The 27,115-nt window shown below is 62.4% G+C and overlaps 1 protein-coding gene across 3 annotated transcripts; it reads right to left on the bottom strand.

The window, feature by feature from the left end:
• Window positions 1-1,989: 1,989 nt before the first annotated feature.
• HIP1R (huntingtin interacting protein 1 related) lies at window positions 1,990-27,115 on the bottom strand. Of its 3 annotated transcripts, none has more exons than XR_013765674.1 (32): window positions 26,928-27,114; window positions 14,336-14,399; window positions 13,926-14,068; window positions 13,733-13,789; window positions 12,703-12,783; window positions 12,254-12,330; window positions 11,907-11,968; window positions 9,814-9,954; window positions 8,915-8,972; window positions 8,760-8,835; window positions 8,488-8,628; window positions 8,302-8,363; window positions 8,093-8,165; window positions 7,835-8,018; window positions 7,670-7,758; window positions 7,480-7,596; window positions 7,302-7,403; window positions 6,885-7,079; window positions 6,326-6,473; window positions 6,162-6,248; window positions 5,687-5,794; window positions 5,382-5,518; window positions 5,063-5,173; window positions 4,749-4,807; window positions 4,616-4,646; window positions 4,476-4,538; window positions 4,108-4,208; window positions 3,894-3,999; window positions 3,665-3,788; window positions 3,516-3,542; window positions 3,235-3,441; window positions 1,990-3,155 (listed from the first exon to the last, which is right to left on the bottom strand). XR_013765674.1 is itself a non-coding variant. In XM_079150809.1 (32 exons), exons 1-32 carry the CDS (start codon window positions 27,018-27,020, stop codon window positions 3,108-3,110), a joined length of 3,207 nt encoding a protein of 1,068 aa, XP_079006935.1. In that variant the 5' UTR covers window positions 27,021-27,113; the 3' UTR covers window positions 1,990-3,107. The 3 variants fall into 3 exon arrangements, 1 of the variants encoding a protein (XP_079006935.1); XM_079150809.1 differs by having other exon boundaries at window positions 3,516-3,577; window positions 26,928-27,113; XR_013765673.1 differs by lacking the exons at window positions 1,990-3,155; window positions 3,235-3,441; window positions 3,516-3,542; window positions 3,665-3,788; window positions 3,894-3,999 and having other exon boundaries at window positions 4,164-4,208; window positions 4,996-5,173; window positions 26,928-27,115.

Genomic DNA, 27,115 nt, shown 5'->3' with positions numbered 1-27,115 from the left:
GCTGCCCGTCCAGGGTTCCCAGCGGGACCAGCAGGGCCTTTATCCTCATCAGACAGCAGTGGTGGGCGGAAAGCTGCTCGCTCCTGTAGGAGGCGGGTCTCGAGCACAGCCGTGGTGCTGGGGCAGGCCACGGGATGACCCCAGGGTTGGGCTTCCCCTGGCCTCTGTGCGTGTGGCAGCTGATGGAAATTCCGTAGAAGTCCGGTTGTCACATGGTAGAATGTCAGTGACTGACGTGTGGCTCTGAGGACTAACTAGCAGGTGTTCCAAGCTACTGCCCACTCCGCGGCCGGGGGAGGTGCTTTTCCCTGAGGCAGCAGGGAGGGACCCTGCCAGCCCTGCGTCCTTTGCAGAGCTGGTATCTGTGCCCTTGAGTGCCCTCTGTCCCTGCCTGAGCCTGCGTACCTGGGCTACTGCCCCATGAGCTGTGTGCCTGTGCCGGTCACCTCTGGCTGGGTTGCACACCTGCGCCCTACGTGCCTACCCCCTGTGGAGCTGCGTGCCTGTCTGCCTCCCCTGGCTGAGCCGTACCCCCGCCCCCAGCACTGGGCTGCACCAGGGCCTGGTTGCAGGCTGGGCAAGTGCTTTACTGCTGGGCCACACCCATGTCCTCATGGGCCTGCCTGCCGCCTTGGCTGAGTCTGTTCCCCGCTGCTCCCTCGTGTGCCCTCCCCCAGTGAAGGGGTTTGAACAGCTTGTGTAGCTCACCCCCGCCCCTTGGTCTTCCTGGCCACCGTCCTGTGCCACAGGTGGGAGGAACGGCGGCGACGCCATTAGGAAGAGGGAAGCACGGATAAGAACGTGGTAGCTCTTCCCCCAGTGAGAGCCGAATCTGCAGCCCTGCCCCGTGAGGACGTGATGCACCATGGGCTTTGTGACTCTGCTCCTCCCTCCTTTGGTCCTTTTTGCTCATGAGGACCCAGGAGGGACAGCCACTGAGCTGACAGTGATAGGCTTCTGATTTCTCGCACAGAACACTTGACTCGGGTTTGATCATCAAGGACGTAAATGTCGGCTCATTTCCTTGGGTCACTAAGTGTAGTCAGCTGTCATGTCAGTTTCCTAGAGTCATTTGCTTTGAAGTGCTCTGCCCAGGTGAGATGGCGCAGACCATGGTCCTGTGGGTGTCTGTGCTGGGAGGCTGAGGCAGGACTGCAAGGAAAGCCAGCCTCAGCAACTAGCAGCCTAAGCAAGTCAGCAAAAGCTGTGTCTACATAAAGTATTAAAACGGGCTGGGGATGCGGCTTAGTGGTTAAGTGCCCCTGGGTTCCACCCCTGACACCAAGGTGTTCTGAAGCCCTCCTGTCTGGAAATTAAGGCCCAGGCCTGGGCTCCAACCACAGCCCTCGCACTGTGGCGATTCACTGAAGTGCTTTCACACGGGTCCTGTCCCTCCACTCAGCCTGCCTGGGCATGCAGGCCCTGTGTCCAGGGGCAGAACCTAGGGGGAGGCCCAGCTAAGCAACCCGCTTCGCTTCCTCTGACCCACACTGTCCTTTTGTCCAGTAGATGCCAGTGATCCTGCAGCCCGCCCTGCGCTGTGTGCTAGGGACTGGGTGGGCAAGGCTGGCTGTGCTTTCCAGAACCCGGATGCTTTGGGCACTAACGACTGGAAAGGCTATGGCCGAGGGTGGAGTGCAGACCAGCGGGAGGCAGCTCCCACCCACACCCGGTCTTGGGATTCGTCCCTTCCTGCCAGTCAGCAGCCACCCTCCCTTGTCCAGATGCAGTTGAAGGGCTAGCCACTGACCCAAGAGACCAGGAGCTCTAGCCTGGGAATGGTGGTGGCCACCGACTGACCTCCTGCATTAGAGGAGAGCCTGAGTCACGAGTCAGGAAAGCTGCACTTTGTGGCAGAACTGGGGTGTGCAGCACTGGTGAGGTTCCATGTCCCAAGTGCTTTACTGTCACCTACAGCGACCACAGTTCCCTGTCCAGGACCTGAGGGAAAAATGAAGAGGCAGACACAGCCCCTCACTGGGGCACTGGTGACAACAGTCAGCATGTTTTATTGCAGTAGAACCTTAACACAAGGGAGCACTAATGCCAGGCAGAGGACCTGGCTCCCCAGACCTGGGCTCTATTCAGCAGCCTCCCCAGAGCACAGGGTGGACGGCGTAGGGACAGGTAGGCCAGGCACTTATCCAGTCCTGCTGCTGGCTCTGCCTCCCACCTAGCCAATCCCTGGGGCTCCAGGAACCCAAGTTCTTCAGATCCACAGGGGCAGCAAAAGACTAGGGCTCCCAGTCTCTGGCTGCCCTTCCCTGAGGTTCCCAGCAGGACTTCCTGATCCCCTAGGAAGTGGGCCAATGGATCCTGGTTTCTGGGCCTTTTCTGGCCGAGTAGGGGGCCACCATCCTCAGGAGAGCTGGAAACCACCCAGGGTATGTGTTGGGGAGCAGCCAGGTCAGAATGGAAAACTGGAAATGTGAAGGCAGCTGCAGAGCTGAGCTGGGAACCCCAGGAAGGTGGCACCTGGGCCACGGTGCCTGCAGGAGCAGCCAGCAGCATCTGCCCACTCCTGCCTGGCTTCCCCAGTGCCGGCCTCCTCCTGGGGGCTCCCGTCAGATACTCTAGCACCAGGCCCAGGGAGAAAGGCGTGACACCCCCTGCCCCGCCAGCCACCTTAAGACCTGCTCTGCTTAAGACCACATGGCCCAAGGCCCTCATGACGTGCTCCAGGCCGCGGATGTTGTACCCTTGTCCCTGACAGCCAGCAGGGACCCTACCTTTCTGTTCACCTACAGCCTCTGACACCGAGTCCAGAAAGCAGGGAGACCCACACGTGGCCCTGTTCCCAGAGTGCTGACTGTAACTTAGGCTTTACTTGGAATATCAGAAACGCTCCAGGCATCTCCGCAGAGCTGCAGCTCGGGCCTGCGGGGTCCTGGCAGCTCTCCATGGTTCCTGCTGCAGGTAGACTTGATCCGTGAACCACCCACGTGGCCCACGCCCTTCAGGCTCAGTGGAGGCCAGGGCCTTGGGGACACTGATCTGCGTGATGAGGCAGGAGGCCTGGGCACCAGGGGCTGGGCCCCTGGATGCCTCAGGACAGTCACGCAAGGCTAGGCCCGACCTCCAGCTGCCCTGCTGGACCTCTGCAGAGCCTAGTAGTTCAGGAGTTGAGCCGAGTAGACACCATCCTTTTTGTCCAGCTGCAGGGTCAGAGGAAAGGGGTCAGTGACCAGGCCAGAAACACATGGCACAGCCTGGGCAGCCACCCACCCCAGGCACCTGGTGGTCCTGTCTGGGGGCCACAGTGGGCTTCTGGGCCAGGGGAGGCTTCTTGGTGGCCCCACTTCTGGGGACAGTGCAGGGCCGGTTGGTCTCCTCCTCACTGGGTGTCCCCATCACCCCGGCCAGCACGTAGTGCTGTTTCCGCAGCTCTCCGAGCCGCATGCGCTCTGCCTCCAGCGTCTTCTCCAGCTCCAGGACTCGCACCTGTGCCCACAGCCACGTCAGCATTGCCGGCCGGTCCCGGGCACCCTCCCAGAGGTCGCACCGTGGCTGCCTACCTGGGTCTCCATCTCCTGCTTCTTCAGCTTGATGAGGGACATGCCAGAGAAATCCATGGTGTCTGTGGCCAGAGGCAAGGGGCAAGTGTCTGGGTGCCCACTCCTGCCCAGCCCGGAAGCCAGCAGCCCACCGACACCCAGGTGCTCACCCCTGTCCTCAATCTGCTCTTGGCCTGACTTGGTGGAGGCCACCACGTTGGCAGCCCTCTCGTTGACGGTGCGGGAGCACTCCTGCAGGCGGCTCAAGTGCGGGCTGTGCTTGTTGGCCTTGACCTGGGGGGAGGTCAGGCAGGCCTTGAGCTTGCAGTCCTGGGCAGTTGCGGACCCGAGGACCAGGCCCAGCATGGGGGCTGGGCTGTGTCCTGGGGTGTGGCTCACCTTGGAGGCCGCCACCAGCTGGGCCGTGCTGGCTGCGATCTCGTGGGAGCAGACGATGAGCTCCTCGTATTTGCCCTTGTGCAGCACCACCTTGTCGGCGGACTCCCTGGGGGACAGGGCCAGTGAGGGCGGGGGACGTCCCGCTCCGAGGCCCTCAGAACCCCACCGACCCCCCAGGCCACTCAGACCCTACCCACCCCACCCAATGACATACACCAGCTGTGTGGCTCCCCAGCCCACAGCCTTGGAGGCCGAGATGAGACCTTCAGTCCACCGCGAGTTCTTGGCGTAAAATTCCTGCTGTGTGGCTGCCCCCTAGTGGCAATGAGAGGACAGTGCGGGACAGGCCAGTCAAGGACATCACAGGTGGGAACAGGTCCACAGGGGCCCCACCTCCCCTCACCACAGCCACAGGGCACATCCTGACGCCTTCCTGGGGTGGGGTCTCAGCTGAGATGCCAGGGACACTGCGAGGGGGCACACGTCTCATCTGTGCATTTCAGGAGTCTCGAGCATGAAGGGGTGAGGGGCCCTGGGGTCTATCCCTCGCTGCCACGCTGTGGGCCAACCAGGGAGCCTCACCCTGCCGCTCTCCACGATTTCCTTCTGTAGGCTAGTGGACGTCATCACCAGGAGACGGATGGCCTGCCAAGACCAAGATGCCACGTGTGATCCTCAGGGTAGCTGTGAGATAGCCCTCCTGGGTCCCGCCACCCACTCACCTTCATGAGTTCTGTGCAGGAGTTGAGGATCCTGGGGAGAGAATGGGGGCTTGGTTGGCTGCTGTACACCGTGGCCCCAGGCGGGGCCCAGGCCTTCCAAGCCTCCTGGAACAGTGGTGGGCTGGGGGCTCACCTCTCATTCACCTCCAGCTTTACCCCTGAGCTCGCATGGCGGGCCTGGTTCATCATGTCCTGCACCAATGACAGAGCTGTGAGCTGGCTGGAGCAGAGCAGCAAGGGGACCCCAGAGACGGCCATCCTGACGGTCGGGAAACCCAGGGCCACCTCCTACCCTCAGCTCTGACCTCAGGGACCCCTGAGAGGTGCTGTCTGTCCCCAGTCCAGAGGCTGACTCCAGGAGTACATGAAGCCACACCCACCCAACCCAGGGCCTCCAGCCCCCACAGACTCCTGCAGGAACGGGGGAGCCCGCAGCCCAGTCCTCGCCTCGATCCTCCGCACGGCATCTTCGATGGCTGCAGACGTGGCCGCCATCTCCTTGTCAACCATGGCCCCCAGTTCCTCCTGCCGCACATCCAGGCTCTTGGGCTTCAGCTCCTGGGAGGACAGTCAGGTGGATTCAGTTCCATCAAGCGCACAGCCCGGGGCAAAGGTCCAGGGTCCACGGGCCTCTGGAGGGGGACAGGCCCTGCCCTGGGTCCTGTGGCTGCAGCTCTGTTCAGGAACACCCACTGAGCCAGCCCAGGGGAAGGCAGAGCAGCTGGGACCCCACACCCCCACCCAGGGGCTCAGCTGTGCATCTCACCTGTCCCAGCTGGAGGATGCCCTGCAGGGGGCTCCGCACCAGGCTGGGCTGTGCCCTTGGCAGAGCCTGCCGATCCTGCAGCTGCCCCAGGAGCTCCAGAGCCCGGGCTCCACACTCCCTGCACGCGTCAAGCAGGCCTGTGGGGGGAGAGGGCTATGAGCACAGCCTCCGCCCAGGACCCCGGTGAAGCCCCTCACCCTGGCCCAGGCCCGGCTGCAGGCCCACCTTCCCCAACATACTGTGGAGACCCCGGTGGGAGACAAGCTGGGGAGGCAGCCAGACACTGCTGCCAGGAGCCCACTTACGGTCGGCAGGGTCGGTGGGGGCCAGGTGGGAGGTGGCGCCACCGTTGACGATGGTGTCCGCAGCCAGATGGGAGAAGCGGGTCAGGGCTGCCACCAGAGAGGCGGCATCTGTGTAGGTGGACAGGGCTGAGGTCACTGGGTGGGAAGCAACAAGACCCTGGTGCGGGGGAACGTGAGGACAAGCTCAAGATGTGGCCCCAGTGCCCCCAGTTCATGGATGAGGAAAGGAGGGCTCAAGGCGGGGCAGCGAGGGGCAGCAAGGGGCAGCAGGACAGGACCAAACTTGTCAGGGTCCAGGCCCACCCACCACCCTCTGAGGACACTTGGTAGCCACACCCCAGTGGTGAAGGCTGCCTGCCCACAGGACGCGGGTCCCCGGGGAGTGGGCAGCGCCCTCTGCTCGGCTGCCCGCAGTCCTGAAATCCTCCCTCCCACCCCTGCCCTGCCTGACCCAGCTGAGGCCGGAGGCGCTCACCCGCAGGGGAGGCCAGGTACTGGGTGTGGCCCTTCTCCAGGGCACTCACGGAGTCCAGGGCTGCCTGGGCCCTGCTCACCAGGTAGTCTGAAAGCACAAGGAGAACATGAGGCCCCAGCCGCACTGGGGAAGGAGGTTCAGCGTGGGGAGGCGTCTGAGCGAACCTGGGGAGCTGGTGCAGCGCAGGTGCAGGGGGTCGTCCAGCTTGCTCACGGCGTCCTGCAGGGTGCCCTCAGCCTCGGCGGCCGCAGCGCACAACACTGCAAACTGCTCGTCCAGCAGCCTCTTCCGCAGCCCCTGCTCCTGGGACTCCTGCAGAGGGAGGCGGGGACAGGTGGCCTAGAGGCCCCAGCCCAAGGCCCAGGGATGTGGCCCAGCCCGGGGTCAAGCCACCAGCCGCAGTTCTCCGTCTGGCGGTGGGAAGGGCTGCCCTGTGCTGGGGGCTGGAGAGCCCAGAGAGGCTCCTTTCCCCACAGGGCCAGCTGCTGGCCTGCCAGGCGGTGAGCAGCTCAGCGCAAACCCGATCCGCAGGCAAAGGGTCTGGCCAGAGGCGCGCGGCACGCGCGAGACGCCCGCAACCGCCACCAGGGAACGAGAACCTACCAGCCGACAGCCCGAGGGAGCTGAAGGGGAAAGTGGGCATCGGGACGCGGGGACGGGAGCTGGGGCTAGGGGTGTGCCGGCGGAGGGCCCGCGGTGGCAATGGCTGCGGGGAGGCCATACCTTCTCCGCCAGGCGCCCCTGCAGCTCGCCCCTCTCCTGGGAGCCGCGCAGCTGTTCCTGGCCCAGCGCAGCCTCCCTCTCGCGCACCAGGCTCTGGGCCGCCAAGAGCTCGGCCTCCCGCTGCCGCAGGGCCCCGCTCAGAGCGTCCTTCTCCGCGCTCAGCGTGTCCAGCCGGGAGCTCAGCTCCGACCCACTCTGTGGGCACGTGTCCGTGAGTAGGTCCACCCCACTCACCGACCCCGCAGCCACCTCTCCTCTCCCCCCAGGAGGGTCAGGGCTGGGTCCTAATTCCATGTATCCCCTGGGGCTGGGTCAGCAGCATCTGGGACCCACGGAGGGCCCCTGAACCCGGCGACACCCGAGCGGCCCCGTTCACGGGGAAGAGGCGGCTTCCACCTGGCAGCTGCCCCACGGCACCTGCTCCGTGCGGCTCAGGGCCTCCTGCGCACGCGCCAGCTCTCCGGTCTTGGCCTCCAGTTCCCTCTTGAGCTTTTCCATCTGGTCGCTCTGCTCCTCCAACTGGGACAGGACAGCGTGTCACTGGGGCAGCGGGGCTCGGGGGACGCAGGCGAGGCCTTGCACGCAGGGGACGTACCTTCATCTCGGACTCCCGCTTCACCTGCTCCATCTGGAAGGCCAGCTGCTCCTTCACCCGCGCCACCTCCTCCTGGCTCTGCTGTGTCACCGTCAGCTGCTTGGCCGTGTCTGCATTCTGCAAGGGCAGGGGACAGGCTCGCTCTGCAGCCTCGGCGGGGCCGCCCCCCCCGGGCGGAGGCAGGGCGCACCTTCCTGAGCAGCTCGGCGTGCGTGTTGATGAGCTCGCTGTGCTTCTCCTTCAGCCTGCTGTAGCGCGCCTCGGTGGCGCTGGCCTTCCCTGCCAGGAGAGGAGTGGCGTGAGGCCGGCGGCAGGGCGGCAGGGCACCTCCCGGCTAACCCGGCGCCCCACGCACTCTCGGCCTCCTCGCGCAGGCCCTGGATCCGCGAGCCCTCCAGCTGCAGCGCCCGCAGCTGGGCCAGCTCGTGCCGGAGCTGCTCGTTGTCCACCAGGGCCTTCTGCTTCTGCTTCCGCTGCTCCTCCAGCTCGGCCTCCAGGGAGTTCACCTGGCCCTTCAGCTGCGAGATGTACCGCTGGGCCTGCGGCACAGGAGGACAGCGTGGGGCCCTGCCCCTGCGAGCGCGGCAGGCGGCACCCCGCCCGCGGCCCTCACCTCCAGCTTGATCTTCTCCAGCTCCGCCCGCAGCAGCTCCACCTCCCGCTTCAGGTTCTCGATCTGGAGGTCCCTGGGGACAGAGGTACTGGGCTCACCCACGCCCCTGGGGGCGGGCGTCTCCGAGTTTGCAGCCTGCGGAGGCCAGGCCTCCTGACAGCTCAGGGAGGCCCGGCCGGCCCTGCCCAGCCGTCGCAGGTGGGCCTCACCTGTCGTCCTTCAGAGAGCCGTTGGGGGGTCCAAAGGTCTGATCGAAGAGGTCAGCCACCACCTGCCACGGCAGAGCACAGTCACCTGTCCCACACCTGTGCCTCCAGCAGGGTGGGAGGCCAGTCAGGCCCACAGCCCTCGGCTGTGCGCTGGCCGGGCCCGACGTGGGGCGGCGTGGCGCTTACCACGGGCTCCCCAGCAGGGGGCGCAGTGCCGATCTCGATGAGGTTCTCGGGCTCCTCGTCCTCGGGGGCCTCCTCGGGGATCACCACCACCGGCTTGATGTGCTCAGCCAGCGCTGAGGCCCGCAAGAAATTGGGGGGTCCCTGCAGGGGCAGCAGAGGAGAGCTGCTCAACAGCCCCGAGGAAGCCCGGCCTCCACTGTCCCCGAGCCAGGTGGGGACAGCCAGCTGCCCCGCATCCTTGGAGGACTGGCGGTCAGGGAGGGTGCGGGCACCTCGGGCAGCCGGGGGATCTGGATGAGGCGCTTGAAGTACAGCATGTCGGAGGCTCTGCGGAAGAAGTTCCGGAGGCTGAGGAGAGAGGGGCGGGACAGTCACCAAGGGGCCACGGCCTGCATCCCGGCCGAGCCTCGTCCTGCCCACTGGGTACCTGTGGAACTGCTCGTGGAACCGGTCCCTGTGGCCCTGCAGGGTGTCTGCCGGGAGACCTGGGGACAGCACAGATTTAGGGGCTTCTTCTCCACACACTGCTTTGGGGCGCTGTCCCCTCCCGTGTTCCTCCACGTTCTGGACCGTCAGAGATTAGAGAGCACCCATGACCGGGCCAGGCCTGCCCCGCATAGGAAGGCGCATGGGGAGGTGGGCGAGACCCGGGGAGGCCTGGCTCTGACTTTCTGAGCTAGAGAAGCAGTGAGCCGCAAGCTGCGCCCAGCTTTGGGGTGATGACACACCCGGGGTCCTGGACTACAGCAAGAACGGTGCGCGTCCTGAGCTGGCGGTTCTCAGCGTGGTCCCAACACCCCTCTAGAGGGTCGAGGAGGTCAAAACCCTCAGGCTCAGCAAAGGTGCCTTTCTGCTCCTGCTCCCCCAGAGAACGTGGCAGGATGAACTCAGGAGCAGGCAAGGGGCCCTGTCCCTTTTTGAGCCAGGCATTCAGTTGCAAAAGCCTAAAACTAAGCAGGTCACGGTGGCACACGCCTGTAATCCCAGTGATGCAGGATTGCAAGTTCAAGGTCAGACTCAGCAATTTAGTGAGGCCCTAAGCAACTTAGTGAGACTCCGTCTCAGAAGATAAAATGGGCTGAGGATGTGGCTCAGTGGTCAAGCGCCCCTGGGCTCCATCCTCAGTACCAAGCAAAACAAAACTCTACCAAGTCTTTCTCTGCTTTGGAAAACAGTGATTTTCTCTTCTCTTTAAACACGTCGTGTGGTGGGTAACGAGCTGACTGTCGCTCTTCCTAGACTAACTCCTCACACTCCTTTTCGACAGCCAACACCAAAAGACCCGAGGCACAAGGACGCCACCCTTGGGGCCGCACAGTGACTCACAGGAGTGCAGCTTGAACATGAGCTTGACCGTGTAGTGGTAGAGGTGGCTACAGTCCTGGATGACTTGGATGAGCGGGGCCAGGCGGCACTGGCCTGAGGACATCTGGGACACAGCAATGGCCGTGTTGAGCTGCCGGAAAACTGCATGCAAAGTGGGAGACGAGGCGTGAGAGCTAGCCTGGGACAGCTCGCATGGACAGCCACATCGGGACAGCCCAGGAATGGCAGCCGCTCACATCATCACACCACCGTGAAGAGGTGGCCATGGCGGTGGGCAGCTGCTGCAGACCACCTGGTTGGGAAGTCGGACTCCACCCCAGGTCTCAGACACCAACGTGCTCCTCGACGCACCCTGTGCCGGTGGCCACCCCTCGCCAAGAGCATGCCCAAGGTCAAGGTCAAGGTCAAGGTCAATGAGCCCCCTGCCCTTGGGCCTCAAACCCATTCTAAATTTTAGAGAAAGGAGCTTCAGACTGTCACCCAGGTCCCTTCCTACAGCTGTGGAGACAGCGATGGGCTCAGGACTCAGCTCTGCAAGCACAAGTGACCGTGGAACCCGACCTCCCGGGGGGCCCTTGACAATCAGGCCCTGTGTCAGAACTACTGAGGGGGGACAAAGATGAACATGAGGCTGCCGGTCCTGGCTGGCATCCTTCCTGGGGCAGAGGAATGACAAAGAGCAGGAAGCAAGCCAGGGTGGGAGGACAGCCAGGTGGCTCCATGCTGGGCACATCTGGCCATTCCAGAATAGCCCTTGGGCCCCTGGGGTTCAGCTCTGGCCTCGCTGGGGTAGGGCCAGCTGCAAACTTCTGCAGTGACAGCAAAGAGCCAGGGTGGGCAGAGCCAGGGTGGGCAGGGCCAGGGTGGGCAGGGCCAGGCCTCACCACGCCGCCCGTGTCTGACAGGCAAGTGCACCTCTGGCCGTGTTTGTGGGATATGCAGCCCTCGATCTGCTATTTCACACCAACTGGCATCTGTATCTTCCCTGACCACAGCCGTCAGACACACTCGCTCTCCCCACTGCGCGCTCGGCATCCCACAGCCAGCTACCCACTGAGGGCCCCTGGATGTTTGTTTCCCACTGAGGCAGCCGTGGCAGGGGCCTGGCACCCGAGCAGCAGACTGGCACCTGGCAGCGCCTCGGTGCCCCACCTTTGTGCTTCACCAGGGCCAGGGGTGGGGACCAGCAGGTTCTCTCCACTTCCCTTGTGGGGGCCACTGCTGCCCACAGGGGCTTCCTCCCGTGTGCCGAGGCCCGAGCTCAGCCCATGTGTGCCAGGACACAGCCTGTCCCCTAGGCCAGCTGCTCCGTTGGGCCACGCCCTGTGAGGTCCCGGGCAGCCTGCCCAGGTGCACAGGGCTCAGCATCGAGTAGGGACAGACTGCCCACGGGGTTGAGCCAGCCTCAGTCCAGGCCGGGGGTGCGGGGAGGCTGTCTGGCCTCTTCCCAGCTTCCAGTTTTCCCTTAAAAGGTGTCCGCGTCTTGCCCTGCCACGGAGAGCACTGAGTCACCCCAGGCGGGCTGAAGCTGCCTTCAGACAATCCCCTCGGCCTGGGAGGGCGAGCCCGAGATTTCCTGTCCAACGGCTGCCGGTTCCTGGGCTGGGAAACTGATGTTTTAGGGCAGAAAATGGGCAACACAACTCAGGCTCTGTCCGGTGGTGGCGGGGAGAGGGCTGCAGATGCCCCGAGGCCAGGTAGGAACCTAGAAACGGGACTCCCCACGGCCCAAGCCCGGACAACACTGCCCACATGGGCCCAAGGACAGCGGAGACTGTTCCCTGGTCACACCAGAGGGGCTGGGGTCCGGGTGGCAGCGGAGGCTCCTCCACTGTGCTCTGGAGGCACCAGGAAGCCTCACCACCTGTTCCTGGGAGGGGCACAGACCCCCTGAGGGCAGGTGCACTTCAGTAAGTCAGGGCTGGGGGTGGCTCTGTGGCTGTGAGGCCATGCTTGCCAGGTGTGTGTGGCTCTCACACACACGCACACGTGCACACACACGCACACCGCAGGTTACAGCAGTGTGGTCGCTGGTGTCCTCCCGACTGTCAGCAGCAGCTCAGACCCTCCTGTGTCCCGGCAGGATGGCTCACCTGACTCGGAGAGCTTCAGCTCGCAGTCCATGTAGTCGAACATCTCCACGGTGAGCTGGAAGCTGCAGAGAAGGCGGGGAGGCTGACAGGGAGGCTGGGCAAACCGCCCTGTCCCCAAGACCCCGGCGTAACAGGGTGCAACCCCCACCTCCCTGCACACAGGACAAACCGCTGGATTCCGAATGACCACCAGTAAGCTAGCCCGCTCTCCCGGGACATGACGCTCAACCTCGGCCACGGGCTCATTCAACACCCTGGCCTGTGGGCAGCGGGCAGGGGTGGGGGTTCCAGGGACACCAGGGCATGAGGCAGGGAGGAGAGGAGCAGGGTCTCAGCCACGCACTCACATGTTGTTAACATCCGTCCCAGCCGCCTTCTCCAACACCTCATCGGCCACCTCCAGGCCGGCAGGAAACTGGGGGTGCTGCACAGAGACCCCACCCTGCAGCTGTGCTGGGCAGCCCACACCCAGGTCCCGCCTAGCTCGGGGCAGAGCCGGCTCTGTCCCAGGACTGCTCTAGCTCCCAGGTGGCCGTGGCTGCTGTGGCCCAGCAGGCAAAGGCTGGCTGAGGGTTTGGGGTGCTGGAGGGAGCCCACAGGGGAGTCAGGGCACAGCCAGGCAGGACACGGTTTGGCCACAGGACAAGCTGGGATGAGCCAAGCAGTCCTAGGAGCTCGTGCTGGCCTCCTGGTGAGTGGACAGACCACTCGGGCAGATCCCATCCTCCTTGATGACCCAGAACACCACAGGCACAGCCCACAGCCCCTCAGCCCCACGACGTCCAGAGGCGACTACCTTGAGGTGGAAGGAGATCTTGGTCAGCAACAGCTTGGTGTACACGCTCACCAGTTGCCCGTACCGGTCATGCAAGTGCCCCTGCAGGGAACACCCAGGTGACCCGCTGCCCTAAGAACACACCCAGAAAACCCAGGGACTGGGCAGGCGTGGGGCCAGTCAGGGAATGAGGTGAAGGGACCAGAGCGAGGGCCACCCGCTCCCACTCCAGTCACTGGTCCACTCGACGGCCACCTGCCGCCCCCCCCCCCCCCCCGCTTTCTTTTTCTTCTCCATCTTACTCCTTATCATTCTTGCCAGAGAAACTGGTGAGCAGAGAGCTCTCTGTCCAGGGCAACGGCCAGTTCTGAGTTGGGACAGAGCACTGAAGTGCTGGGGCGACGGGGAGGCTCGATCCGGCAGGAGTCCCCTCCCCTCAAGGCCCTGGGCCCGTGTCTGCTCAGGCACAGTGGACGTTGTTCCCTTCACTTCAAGGGACACGGATAAAATGCAGAGACCTCGGACAGGGCGATGCCCCAACTGGAGCCCTCTCCTCCCTCTGGGTCTGCCCCGGGCTGCAGGCTGGCCACGGTGCTCGGAGAGAGCGCCTGGCCCGAGGCCCTCTTCCCGCCTGGCTCCCTAACTCCTGAGGGCCTGGAGCGGACTCGGAACACAGCTCCCCAGCGCTCAGACCACAGAGTCTAAGTCCCGGGGAACCATGGGCGGCGTGGATCTCCAACCCCCTCCACACCAGCTGGTCTCAGGGAGTCCTGGGGCCTGTGGCCATCATATGGGCTCCCTAGCTGCCTCTGGGACACTGGCCTAGGGCTGCCACACTCTCTGACTTGCAGGGACTAAAGGGCCTGCCTGCTCTGGGGCTGGAGGCCCAGCAGTGACGTGCTGGGAAAGCCCTGCACGTGGCCTTACGTGCACAGCGCGACCTCACATGGACAGGGGACTGTCCTCCACTGCCCAGGAGGCCCCTGACCTCTTCTCATAAGCCTGCATGCCAGGCAGGCCCGCCTGGACCCCAGGCCCGCACCGCACCTACCCACAGGTCTCCAATCTCCCGGATGTTGCTCCGATACCGCTGGCAATCGTGCAGCACCTGCCGCGGGAAGGGCAAGCTGATGGGCTCCCACCAGGGCAGCAGGCTGGGCCAGGCAGCCCAGAGCTGAGGCCCGACTCTGAGGGGTCCCGGCTCCCTGCCCCTCCTGGGGCCAGAGGGCAGGGCCACTACTCACATTGGGGTGCCCGTCTCGGAGGACCTTGTGGAGGACATGGCAGAACTTCCAGCTGAGGATGGAGCTGCTGGGCAGGGGCAGACCGATGGCATAGGACCAGAAGGTGAAGGCCCCCTTCTCGTGGTGAGTGCCCAGGATGATACCTGCACAGGTCAAGGTCAAGTGCAAGAGGACAGAGACGGGGGTGCGGGGAGGGCAGCTGGGTAAATGCAGCTGCACTGAGATGCGGGAGGACTGGGCTGCCCCCACCCTCTGCCCCAGGTAACAAGGGCTAGGGTCTTCAGCAGAGGGGACAAGACAGAGGGCAAGGTCATGGACATGTGTCCAGACGAACTGCTCCAATTCCCACCACCCGGGTGGGACCATGCGCCTGTCCACCTTCTCCCCAGCCTGGGCAGTGGGCAGGATACGCCGGGCATGCTTCTCCTTCACGGGGGCCTCCTGGTTGTTGATGGCTTTGCTGATGCTGATGGCCTGCAAGGGACAAGGGAGCCAGAGTTCAGAAGCCCACCCACGTGCTGCCTGGAGAGACCACCCGCAAGGGCCGCACAGCAAGGCAGAGGCGAGTGTGGTGACGCTGGAGGGGCCTCGCTCCTGAGCAGCCCAGGCAGAGCGTCTCTTACTTGAAGCGTTCAGCCGAAACTACAGCAGACAACGGATGATAAAGGCACCCAGTCACCGGGCGCGGGGAGGTGGGACAGAAGCTGGGCTCGAGGCCCAGGAGGCACCTCTGTGGACGAGGCCCGGGCCCCAGGGAGGCGTGCCTGAGGGCAGGGCCTGTGCAGAGCTCCCTGGGCCAAAGGAGGCGACATGCCACTCGGGAGGCAGGGCCCGGGCAAAGGCACCACAAAGAAACAGCCCTGTCGCCTGTGGGCTGCCTCCCTAGGCACTGTGTCCTGGCTCAGTTCCTGCCACCAAGGGGGATGGCCGCTGCAGCCCAGGGGCAGGAGGGAGGCAGGAGGCTCCTCCTGTCTGAGTTTCAGCCTTGCGCTCCAGTCCCCGCTGCCATGTCTCAGAGCCAGCTCCACCTCCACCCAGCTACGTGCCTCCTGTGAGGGCCCGAGGCAACTGTGTCTTTGCAGGAGGCTCAGGGACACCTGGCATGTGCTGTCACCAATCGTACTTCTTCTGGTGGCAGGTCTAACAGTCTCTGTCCACCTGGCTGTCAGCACTTGCGGACTGACGGCTGCCCAGCCATGGCCAGCTGGGCCGAGTCAAGGGGCCACACCAGGAGGCTGTCTGGGCACCAGCCCGACACACAGGTGGTCTCTGCCTTGCCCTACACAGCGGTGACTTGGTCAGCTCAGGGCCTACTGTGGGCAGCTTGCCACCCACTCATCTTGGGGCGCCGTGTCCTCTGTGTACCCAGGGGAGGCCCAGCAGAGCCAAGTGGCCCTTTCTGGTGCATGCGCAGACCTGGGGCCGCCCAGGCAGCCCCTGCACACTGCCACCCAGCGAAGCGTGCTGACCCCCTTTTGCACACAGGGCCCATTGTGGTGGCTCATTGGGATGTGGGGGCCTGGGGCTGCAGCCAACCCTGCTGCCTCGCTGTACCAGGGTCCTGAGGACACAGGCTCTGGCTCCCTCATTTGCAAACTGGCCAGCCAGACACGAGGCTGCCCGGCCACCTGTCGTCCTGTTTGCCCAGCCTGGGCCTCTCCGGGCTTCTGCTCCTTTGAGGAAGAGCAGTGACCCAGGGGCCATGGTGAAGTCGCTGGACCCTCTGCAGCTGTGTGCCCAGGGGTCATCACTCCCGCCGAGGGGACGCTGTCCACAGCAATGGCTATTGGGAGGACCAGGTCTGGCAGCAGCCAGCCTCTGGCAGCGCCCTGAGAGGTGGCTGGAAGGACATTTTCTTGAGGAAGAAAATGAGGCACAGGGGTGCCTCTGGTCTGCCCCACTAACAAGGGAAAAGCCGGGGTTCCAAGTCACGTCCTCAGCAACGGCCACACAGCTCAGGCACCACCCCCCAGCGCGGGGCTCAGAGGGCAGGTGGGCTGCGCCTCCCCAGGCAGCTGGTGAGCGGCTGTGGCTCAAGCCAGCAGCGTCCTGGCTCCCGGTGTGTAATCCCAGCCCCAGCTGGGCTGTCACCTGAGCTGGTCCTGTGACGACTGCCACCTGGCCCGGAAGATTCCCAGCAAGAAGGCGAAGCTGCTCACACAGCCCGCGGCCCCGACGCAGAGGACCCAGGGTGGCGGGCCTGACCCTGGGAGAGCGCCCCTTCACCTGCTGCCCTTCACCCCGATTCCTGCTCCCCACTTGCCGGCCCCCCAACAACAATAGGCTCCTGACGTGCCACCCTCTCCCAGTCTGCCGGGAGCCTTCTGCCCCCCAGCCCTGCAGTGCCCGGCACGTGGGAAACCGCACAAAACAGGCCCAGGAGTCTCCGGGAGCGCGGCCCCAGGACAGCACCCGGCACAGCGGGTGGCCCCAGGGATGCCTGCTCCCCGTCCTGCCCTCCTGCGGCAGGCGCCGCCGGCTCCGGGGAACACAGCCCCCTTGTGTGCAGGCGGGCAGACGTGGGGCGCCAGGCGCTGCGCAGGAGGCCCAGTGCTCACAGGGGCGGTCGTGGGCACTCCTGGCCATGGGTACTCGCTGCTCCTCCCAGGAAGCAGCCAGGCTGGTCCCAGGAGAGGGCCTGGCCGGCCCAGCTGACCCCGGCCCCCACCCAAGCCTCCTGTCCTGGACCTTCCTCAGAGGAGTGGCTCAGGGTCACCTGAAGGGGCTTCAGAGTTGGCAGCGCCCTGGGAGCCTCCCTGTGTGACAGCTCTGCTCTGGGGTCAAAGTCCCCGGAGGCCTGCCTCAGTGACACTTGGTTCCCGCTCTGTCACCGAGGGTGCCTGGAGGATCAGCGTGGTTTTTGGAGGGAAGGAGGGAGAAGGGAAGCTGGGGGGCCGCCGACCACCTGCGATTCTCTGGCTGGTGAACACACTTCCCTCAGCCCCGGGCCAGACAATCCCAGCAGCGTGGACACAGGCAAAGTGGCCAGTGGGGTCCATCGCCACGGAGGGAGACGCCACCTGAGCAGACCTCCGGGTCAGCATGGAACCCGGAGCTGAGGAGGGTCACAGGGTGGTGGAGAGCGTCTGGGCAGGTCTTGCTAACAGGACGAGCCAGCCAGCCTGAAAGAGCAGTTTCTACACAACTGAGTGTCTGGGGCACGGGGGCACTTGGGGACCCAGGGACAGTGTGTGGCACAACAGCGTCTGCAGAGGCAGGAGAGGGTCCCCCCCATCAGGACAGGCACAACGGAGGCGGGCTTTGTGGCAGCTGTAAAGAAACTGCTGGGCCTGGGGAAGAGAGCGGCGAGGGTAGGCAGAGGGGGCAGGCGACAGTTCCTGGCCACAGGCCACTGCTGCTGCTCCTGCTCTGGACAAGCCAGCAGTGCACACCTGTCCCCGGAGCCCCCCGGAGCCCTACATCCTCCCCCCAACCCCGTGCTGCGCGACGGAAGGGTCTGAGCTCCAGGAGGGCCGCAGGCACCCATGGGGGTCCAGGGCTGGGTGAGGCCTTGCACACCCTGGACGCGCCCTGGGAACTGCTGTGTCACCAAACTCGTGGAGAATGCGCGGGCTGCAGGCCAGCAGGCCAGTCTCAGTGACAGAACGGTAAGATCAACCACACGAGGCCCGTGCTGGGCACCTGGCTGCAAGGGTCTCAGTCCTCACAGGACTAGAAGCAGGTGGATGAGGAGGCTTCGAAGGCCAGACGCTGCTCAGGGTCATGGTCACCCACGCCGGGGCTGCTCTCAGCCCTTCACGCAGCGACAGGACCCAGCGACCACCCGTGTTCCCTCAGCTAGAAGTTGGGGGAACTCACACTATATCCCTGGCCCTGTGGACTGACCTGGGCACTGGCGAGGTGGCCTCTGGGCTATGTGGCCATGATTACCTCCAGGAGGGAGATCCAGGTCAACACAGATAGGATCCCAGCTTCCCATGGTCCACCAACACTAGAGGACGGGCCTGACTGCCAGTCAGGCCACAGAGTGGACTGGGGCTTAATTCACACCACAGATGCTAGAGGGTCAGACCAGGAGGGCAGGTGTGGCAGGAGGCCCCAACGCCCACGTTCCTGAGGCTTGGCTTGAAGCCTCGCTTTACCCACCCTCGGATCCCTCGCAGGTGGCTTCTGTCCTATAGCCAGGCGAGCCTCTCAGGAGGCCTCATCAGGGAGCCTGAGCCCTCAGGATACTCCTGCCCCTGCTTCCAGGATAACACTGAGGAGCAGCAGAGGCTCATGGTCAAGGCTGAGGACACCTCCCAATACCAGGCCAGACCGAGCCCACTGGCTCCTGAGAGGCCCGGAGCTGTCAACACTGGATCCTGGACCACAACCCCAGGGGTACACCAGAGGGTGCCCTGTCAGGAGACAGGAGACCCAGTGAGGCGAGGCGGCACTGCCCCAGAGCTGCCCAGCCCAGCACTGACTCCAGAAAGCTGTGGGTATGGGTGCCATCAGGGAGGCCAGGCAGCAAGAGGGGTTCGCCTGGTACTGCCCACCAGCCGTGGGACCTCTCACAAACCAGAGGGTGACAGAAGTAGGGGAGAGACAGCTCAGGGAGGAGCCTCGGGCTTGGGGCACAGAGGGGGCCCCCGTTCCACAGCTGAGCTCTGGAAGCCTGAGGCCGCATCCTCCCCAGAAGCCCACAGAACAGGAAGAGTGGCTTTTCTCACCCTGAAGCCTCAGGGCCCTGGCCTGCATGCTCCCCACCCACTGGGAGCCCCACTTCACGCTCCCCCTGCCCTGCTGTTATCTTCCCTGGCAACGAGGCCAGAAAAGAAAACTCTCAGGTCTCTCACACAGTGAATGTGCACCAAGCTCTGGCGGGAGCAGCTCAGCAGCACCGCGCTGGACAAACAAGTGTGAGGCCCTGGGCTCCATCTAGCACTGCAGAGCAGCAGCAGGAAGGTACACAAAGCTCGCAGGAAGCACTGTGCCGGAGTGGGTGCAGTGGCTACGCCTGCAATCCCAGCGACTCAGGAGGCTAGGGCAGGAGGATGATAAGTTTGAGGCCAGCCTCAGCAACCTGGCAAGACCCTGTCTCAAAAAAATAAAAAAAGGGCTGGGGATGCAGCTCAGCGGTAGAGCACCCGAGTTCAATCCCTAGTACCACCAAAAAAAAAAAAAAAAAAAAAAAAAAAAAAATATATATATATATATATATATATATGAAATAATACAACACCGTGTCCAGTGCCTGCCTCCAGTGTCCCTCGAATGGTGAGCCAGTGCCCACTCCAGCTCCTCCCACCACGAGCTCTGAGCATCAGCAATCCCTTGGGACCTTCCCTCGAGCCCTCCTAGAGCCACCATTCCGTGCTCTTGTTTAAGTTCATCCGGAGCGCCTGTCACCTGAAGGAACCTGTCAGTTACACTCTGTCCCCGTCTCTAACCCGAACTAAGAAGGGTGGCCCTCTGCACCCACGAGTTCTGTTCCCGCAGGTTCAACCGACTGGTAGGATGGGGCACTTTGGGGAGACAATGCCTGTGCGGACTCCTTCCTTGGCAGTTTCGTGACCACCACGGGTGACAGCTATTTACATTCACGCTGCGTCAGGGGCGGAGCCCAGGACCTGAAGCGCGCAGGAGGGTGTGGCGCGCGCGCAGGAGGGGGTGGCCTGCACGCAGGAGGGCGAGGGCGCGCACGCAGGAGGGCGAGGGCGCGCACGCAGCGCTCCAGCACTCCTGCCGGCAGCTTGCACCTTCGGGGGTCCTGGGACCAGCCCCTCGGAGCCAAGGGTGGCTGCACCTCCGAGGCTCTAACCGACGCCTGGAGTCGCGAAGTCCTCTCGGGAGAAGGCGAGTGGGCCACTCAGACGCCCAGGGACACTTGCAGGCGGCCTCTTTCTCCGGCGGTCACTTCACCACTAGTGGATAGTAAAGCAGCCATCAAGCCCTTTCCATTTTTAAAGCCGCCTGCGATGAATCAGACTGAAGTCCTCGGCCGTTATCACAGGCCGCACAGCGCACTTGGCCCGGACAAAAACGTCCTTCAGAGAGCGCCGGGCGGCGCTGGCAGAGCCGCGTCAGTCCGCCCTGCACTCTCAAAGGGTGGCTTGAGGGACAGAAAGCGCCCATTCAGGCGCCGGGGCCACCTCAAAGGCCATTGATGACCGCAAACACAGGGTTTCTGTGGCCGAGGCTGCGGGGATGGGCCGCGTGCGTGCAGCCCGGAGAGGCCGGACACCTCGCAGACAGGAAGTCCACGCGAGACGGGCCCTGCCGCTCGGCCCCTCTCCTCCGTCACCTCCTCTGTTCAGGAAGCTGCGCTGGGCAGAGGACAGAGAGCCCTGTGGGGAGAACCCGTGCTCTGGACACTGACAACAAATTCACAGCCCAACCCATGGCCACCTCCGCTCTGGGCTTTGTAGGGTGACACGTGGGGGCAGGAAGACGGCCCTGAGTCACGCCTCCGCTGTGCTGGCTCCGGAATGGACAGGAGCCCGTTGGGCGGTTCCATTCCCTGGGCACTGGTGACATCACCGCAGACCTGTCTGTCCCACAAGCCAGGGGACTGAGTCACTCACTCCGAGGCAGACACACCTACTGCAGCTTGGCGCCGTGTTTATTTTATCAGAAGGAAAAACAGTCCCACCGGAAAAAAACTCTTCCCCACCAGCTCAGAATCCCCAGCGTGGCCCCACTGGCCTTCCAGGCTTCGACAAGGACAGCATCAAAAATGGGACACCGTGGGCCCAGAGCCCTGCCCCCATGCAGAGGCACTTGCTGAGCAGGGCCCAGGGCCAGGGGTATTGTCCTCGCCTGAGGATCTCAGGGTGCAGTGGACGGTGTGCCACAGCTGCCGGCCCTGGGGGCAAACTCCCCAGCCTCACATCTGTCCACTTCTCCCGGATCTGCTGGATGGCTGCGGTGTGACAGGGACATGGGGACACAGCATGCATCATGCACCAGGACTAGGAAGGTGCAGGAAAGCTGCGGGGGGGGGGGGGGGGGGGGGGGCTTCACATACAAGGTGATATTTGAGTCAGCCCTGAAATAAATACGGGGTCACAGCACAGCTGGCACCAGCAGCACCAGGCTGGCCAAGCAGCTCAGGTGAGCCAGCTGGGTCTCCCTGTCCCTCAGCCAAGCAGGCCTAGACTCAACCTGAGGGTTGCCACTCAGTGCTATGGGACTGAGCGGCAGGATCAAGTGGCCGGCTGGGCTTCATTCACTAGGGCCCAGGGCAGCTGGCTGCATGTGGGCCTCAAGGCCAGGTGTCAGGGCAGAGCCTAGGCCACACTCTTGCCCCCGTTCGGAAGGGGGCAGTTCTGCAGGAGTTCCAGGCTGCCCTCGCCCCACCCTGCCTGTGGACAGTCCACCTGAGTCTGGGCCTCTCCTGGACAGCACCAGAGGGGCGCCCAGCTCCTGGCAGGGGCAGCCATTCCCCACCTGTGCTCCTCTCCAGCCCTGGCTCCACTGGCCAAACTCAGCGCACTGGGAGGCGCTTTCTGCCTCCTGCGGCGCTCTCTGGTCCTGCACCATGAGACGGTGACTGCACTCCTGCAGCAGGCCGTTCCCACAGCCCCTCACCGGGTCCTAGAGCTATCCCCATTTTGCAGGTGAGGAAACTGAGATCCAGGGCATGAAGTATAGGGCCAGGCCTGACCCCGGCTCCTAACTGCAGGCATGTTCCATAGCTCATGTCCCTCTGGTGGCAGGGAGTGGGGCACAGGAATGATTTTTACCCTCCCACGGGATACCCGAGGCAGCAGAACCAGGATGACAGAGGCAGAGTCTGTGGACCTCACCAGTGTGTCCTGGGGGAAGGAAGCGGTCAAGTGTAGGCAGCTCTGGCCCCACTTGACCAGCAAGTGGCTCAGGTGACACCCAGGCAGGGCCAGGTGGCCTCTAGCAGCCCAGGAGTCTGGTCGCACTTCAGGGGTTCCTGTGGGTTGGGTGTGGCCTCCCAGGCTGGGGTGAGCCCCACCTGCCTCTGTTCAAGTGCCACTGCCTGGGGAACGGTGGGGAGGAGGCGGCCTGCTGCCTCCTGAGAGGTGACGGGCTCAGTCCTGTGGCAGTGGCCAGAAGCAGCGGGGGCGTCCTGGCCATTCACCACAGGGTGAGAATTCTTCCCAAACTTGGGGTCGAGGACCTATTTCTATTATTGTACACATTTACATGAGGGCCAGACAGGGGCTAGTGACCTAGAGGTCAGAGGGGTGGCCGGCAGTGCAGGGCACAGGGACCAGGGGTCTGAATGAAACTCCACAATTGGGAATCACTTTCAAGCAGAGACTCAGGACCAGCCCAGGCACCTGTCTGTGCCCTTGAAGTCGGCGGCTAATGAGACTCCCCAGAACACCGGCGGGGAAAGCTCAGAGCTTCAATGCCTGCACCCCATCCCAACCAAATCACTGCCCTGGGAGGCCCGGACACTGGCATTTTTAAAAGCTCCCCAGGTGCTTCTGGACTTGCAAGTCTAAAAGTGGCCACTGGCCAGGTGTCACTACTGGACACTCCAAAGGTGGAGTCCAGACGAGCAGAAGCTGCAAGTGTCCCATACACACCAGACTTCGGAGACTCCGTGGGAGAGCAGAACGCACGCCCCGATGTTCAGGACTCACGCACTGGGCCAGTCACGTCACCGGCCTCCATTTACTTTTTCCAGAGGCCACCGACCACCTAAACTCATACCTGTGGTTCTTCCTCTGTTTTCTTCTGGGAGGCATCGGCAGCCGGGTCAGCCGTCCTCAGTTGTCAATAAATGTTAATCTTTATAAGATCTGGGTCCTGCAGGACTGCGAAGGAGGTGTCGCTGCCCTGGAAGGTGACCTATGAACCGCTTCCCAGCGCCACTCCTCCTGGCAGTCCCTCCCCAGGGCCCCCTCACCTCATGCCTGGGCAGCTTTCTCTGCGGTTAGTGCCAACTCGCTGCTCTGGCCTCGTGAGCAGTGGCCAGGCAGCCCTGCGCTGGGACCTAAAGGGTTTCTCTCATCCTAACCTGACAGGAAGAGGCTCTACCTCCACATCCTGTGGGGTAAACTGTGGTCCAGAGATGCAAATAGGCCTGCAGGTGAAGGAGGAAGCAGGACTCCACAGTTAGCATGTCCCAGGCCTATCTGCTGGGTCCTCAGGGGCGCCATGCTTCAAAGATGGCTATCCTTCACAGCGGAGGCCTGCAACCTGTCTCAGGTAGAAAATGTTTTCAGGACGGGGGTGGGGGGTAGGGAGAACAATGGCAAGCTTTTTCCTGAGCCCCTACTATGTGCTAGGTGCTGCATCACATGCTTTTCATGTAGCATGTATACGTTCCCCATGGTTGCTATAACAAATTGCTAAACATTTTGTGGCTTAAAACGTCACAAATATGTCATCTTACTGTTCTGGAGGTCAGAAGTTTGGAAAGGGTTTCACAGGACAAAGAGCAAGGTGTCAGAAGGGCTGCTTTCCTTTCTGGAGGTTCTGGGGGATAGGGGCACCATTTCCTTGCCTTTCCCAGCTTGTGTATGGCACCCATGTTCCTTGGTTGCTGGCTCCTTCCTCCATCTGCAAAGCCACCCCTGGCTGGGGGAGTCAAGTTCTGACCTCATCTCCTGCCTCCTTTGTCTACATTAAAAGACCCTTGTGATTGCATTGGGCCCACCTGTAACCCAGGATAATCTCCCCATCCCAAGGTCAGCTGTTGGGCAACTTGGTTTCATATACAACCTGAATTCCCTTTACCAAGTAATGTGACACATTCACTGGTTTGGGGAATTAAGATGTGGACATCTCCAGGGGCCATCCCTCAGCCTGTGGCAGTGTCTCTCATACCTTACTGTGAGGTCAGTGGAGTCATCCCTGTTTTTGACGAAACAGATTCAGGAATGAAGCAACGCACCCAGGGAACAGGCCAGAAATCAGGTCTACCTGCCTATAAGAGTGTTCCACGAAGTCACGCCATCTTGTTAATGGTGCAGGCAATCTCTGCATTCAGAATACAGGTGTGCTGTAATCTGCAGTATCCTTTTTTTGTGTGAATCCAGGGGTGCTGGATCACAAGGTAATTCTATTTTTAAATTTTTAGGAAATTATATACTAATTGGCAACATTGGGGACTGAACTCGGGCACTTCACCCCCACTATGCCCCCAGTCCTTTTCAGTTTTTACAGGGCCTCGCTAAGTTGCTGAAGCTGACCTGGAACTTGTGATCCTCCTGCCTCAGCCTCCTGAGTCACTGGGATTACAGGTGAAAGCCTCAGTCCCGGTTCTATTCTGCAGTATTCTGTATTCAGAATACGAGAAGCAGTCAATAAAATTTTGTCCTTTCATTTTGAAAAGGAGTATTTATCACCAAAGGCACTCGGACACTCCACGGGGATCATAATGTGCTTACATGGTGCCAGAGCCACAAGCACCGTTGGCCAGAGAAACCACGACCACCTCCCTCAACACTCCTGAGAGCTAAACACACAGACCTGTGTAGAACAGGGTGTGTCCTGTCCAGAAAACAAACATGAAGCATTTCTCTTCCTCCTGACCAGGAGCCCAAGAGCTGAGAGATCAGGCTGGTAGCTGGTGAGGACTTAAATTCTAAGCCAGCCAGCAGCTCAGGCACTAAAGCCAATGTCAAGACAGGCAGCATGCTCCACAGGGAAGCTGGTCCCAGGATTGGATGTACTATTTTCTGTCCCAAAGGAGACACAGAAGCAGCAACCTCAGCTCTCCAGGCCCTTTCCACCAACGGGCCTGGCTGGCAGCGCACTAGATATTTCTGGGAACGGACTAATTAAATATTAACCACTTACAAAACCTCATTTTTACATCCCTCCATAAGTCACAGTGAAGACAGGCAAACTCATACGGGGGACCTCAACTCCATCTGTGCCCAAAAAGGGTGGGGGGCTGGAGTGGATGAGTCCTCTGAGATTCACCCATTACAGAGTTCTTCATTTAAAGTAACTCTTTCAGTTCCTCAAAGACCCAAAGAGCAAAACAAAACAAAATAACCTGCCTTCTGTTTATAGACCAGCCACCAAACTATGTGGTTCTATGTCAGAGACTATCACTGACCATCAGGAAGGGTGCCCTTATCATTTAAGAGTAAGACCAAGGAACATAGCCCTAAAAATCTCATCTCCTCCACCTCCTTAAAAGACAAGAAATCTGGGCTGGGGATATATTCAGTTGGTAGAGTGCTTGCCTTGCAAGCAGAAGGCCCTGGGTTCAAATACCCAGCACCACCAAAAAAAAAAAAAAAAAAAAAAAAAACAGGCAATCTTAAAAAAAAAAAAAAAAAAAAAATTTCATTGAATGAACCAAGTTCCTCACACCAGATTCTCTCTGCCAGTTAAGTGTTTCTTCCTATGTTCTGTAAGTCCTGACACAATTAATTATGCATTAATGACTTTAAATTAAATGCCACATTTGTTTTTATGAGAAGCTTTCCAGGCTGGACCAGATGACGATGATGACAAGGACAAATTAATCATTTGCAATCAAGCTGGTGCCTGCTCTTGGCATGCCGGACCCCCATCGGGAGGTTTTACTATCACTTTTATTGTCAATCACAAGCACAAAGGTTAGCAGGGCTCCCTGAGTTTTCTCTTATGTCGAAAGGAAAGCTGTTGTAGTGCTGACCTGTTTTGAAAGGAACCGCAGAAGTCACTGCTCTTGGCTCTGGCAGGAGGGAAGGAACTTGCTCAGGGCAGCCACAAATGCAAATATCAGCGACCTGATTCAGACCAAGGTAGGGGTGGTACTTTTGGCTTCCTTTATTTCTTAAATAAAATTTTTCAACCATTTCAGTCTTGGTTGGCTTATTTTGGCAAAGGAGCAAGTTTGCCCCAGGCATAAGAACACCTCACAGTTTGTAAAATAGAAGCGGAACAGCACACCAGACACACAACGCCTCCATCGTGGGCCCTCGGCACCAACAATGTACAAATACACACCCGCGCCATTATTTAATTTCCCAGCACCTTCCCAGGATGGGCCTCCCGGGAAGGGAAGCGCGCGTGGGTGCGCAGGAAGCCGGCCGGGGAAGTTTCCGTCTGTCGGCGCCGGGTGGACCCCGGGGGTGGCCGCCTGTTTATGCCGGGCCCGGAGCGGGCAAACGAGTCCGGCGACATTCGTGAAACTTCACCCGGCAGATAATAAGCCACTGTGCGGCCCTGGACACGGCTCGCGAGAAAAGGAAGCAGAGTTTCCTCCAAGGAAACGCATGGCTTCCCCAGGTGGGGCATCTGTTCGCAGCCGGGGAGGAGGGGGAGGAGCAGCAGGAGCCGGGCCGGGGCCGCACCTGGGCCCGGGCCCCCCGCCCCTCCCCACCTTGACCCAATGCTTCCCCGCCACCCTGACCCAGGACCACCTCCGCCCCAGCCCCTCGCTCCGGCCACCTCGATCCAGGACCACCTCCGCCCCGGCCCCTCGTTCCCCGCCACCTCGATCCAGGACCACCTCCGCCCCGGCCCCTCGCTCCATCCACCTCGATCCAGGGCCAGCTCCGCCCCAGCCCCTCGTTCCCCGCCACCTCGATCCAGGACCACCTCCGCCCCAGCCCCTCGCTCCGGCCACCTCGATCCAGGACCATCTCCGCCCCGGCCCCTCGCTCCGTCCACCTCGATCCAGGGCCAGCTCCGCCCCAGCCCCTCGTTCCCCGCCACCTCGATCCAGGACCACCTCCGCCCCAGCCCCTCGCTCCGGCCACCTCGATCCAGGACCATCTCCGCCCCGGCCCCTCGCTCCGTCCACCTCGATCCAGGGCCAGCTCCGCCCCAGCCCCTCGTTCCCCGCCACCTCGATCCAGGACCACCTCCGCCCCGGCCCCTCGCTCCGGCCACCTCGATCCAGGGCCAGCTCCGCCCCGGCCCCTCGCTCCGGCCACCTCGTTACGAGCACCTCCGACCCCGGCCCCGCGCTCCCGTCCTCCCGGGCCCTCGTCCGCCTCCCCGCCCCAGCGTCCGTGAGCGCGCCGCGGCTTCCGGTTCACCTGCGCCGGCGCTCGGGCCGCGGAGCTCGGCGCGCCGCGCGGACACAGGCCGCCCGCCCGCCCGGGCCCCGCCGCCCGCGCTCGCCTGGGTCTTGTCGAACTGCTCGCGCTCGGCCTCCAGGCTGTGGCCCGGCCTGCGGCTCAGCACCCGCGCGGGCACGTTCTTGATGCTGTTCATGCTGCCGCCGCCCGCTCCCCGACCCGGCTCCGCCGACTGAGGCGCCCCGCGCCGCCCGAGCCTAGGCACAGCGAGGCCGCCGCACCGCGCGGGGA

This window comes from Sciurus vulgaris, assembly GCF_902686455.1.
Source record: "Sciurus vulgaris genome assembly, chromosome: 8".
Lineage (NCBI taxonomy): Eukaryota > Metazoa > Chordata > Mammalia > Rodentia > Sciuridae > Sciurus > Sciurus vulgaris.
This window is presented reverse-complemented; position numbering and strand designations above follow the sequence as displayed.

Bases quoted from the DNA above. Each gene is read 5' to 3' on its own strand.
- HIP1R (XM_079150809.1), bottom strand. From the start codon at position 27,020: ATGAACAGCATCAAGAACGTGCCCGCGCGGGTGCTGAGCCGCAGGCCG. The intron at 8,629-8,759 runs GTGCCCGCACCC...CTGCCCCTGCAG, and splicing joins AGATCCCCCGGCTGCCCGAG to GGACCCCCCAATTTCTTGCG. The intron at 7,404-7,479 runs GTACGTCCCCTG...GTCCTGTCCCAG, and splicing joins AGCGGGAGTCCGAGATGAAG to TTGGAGGAGCAGAGCGACCA.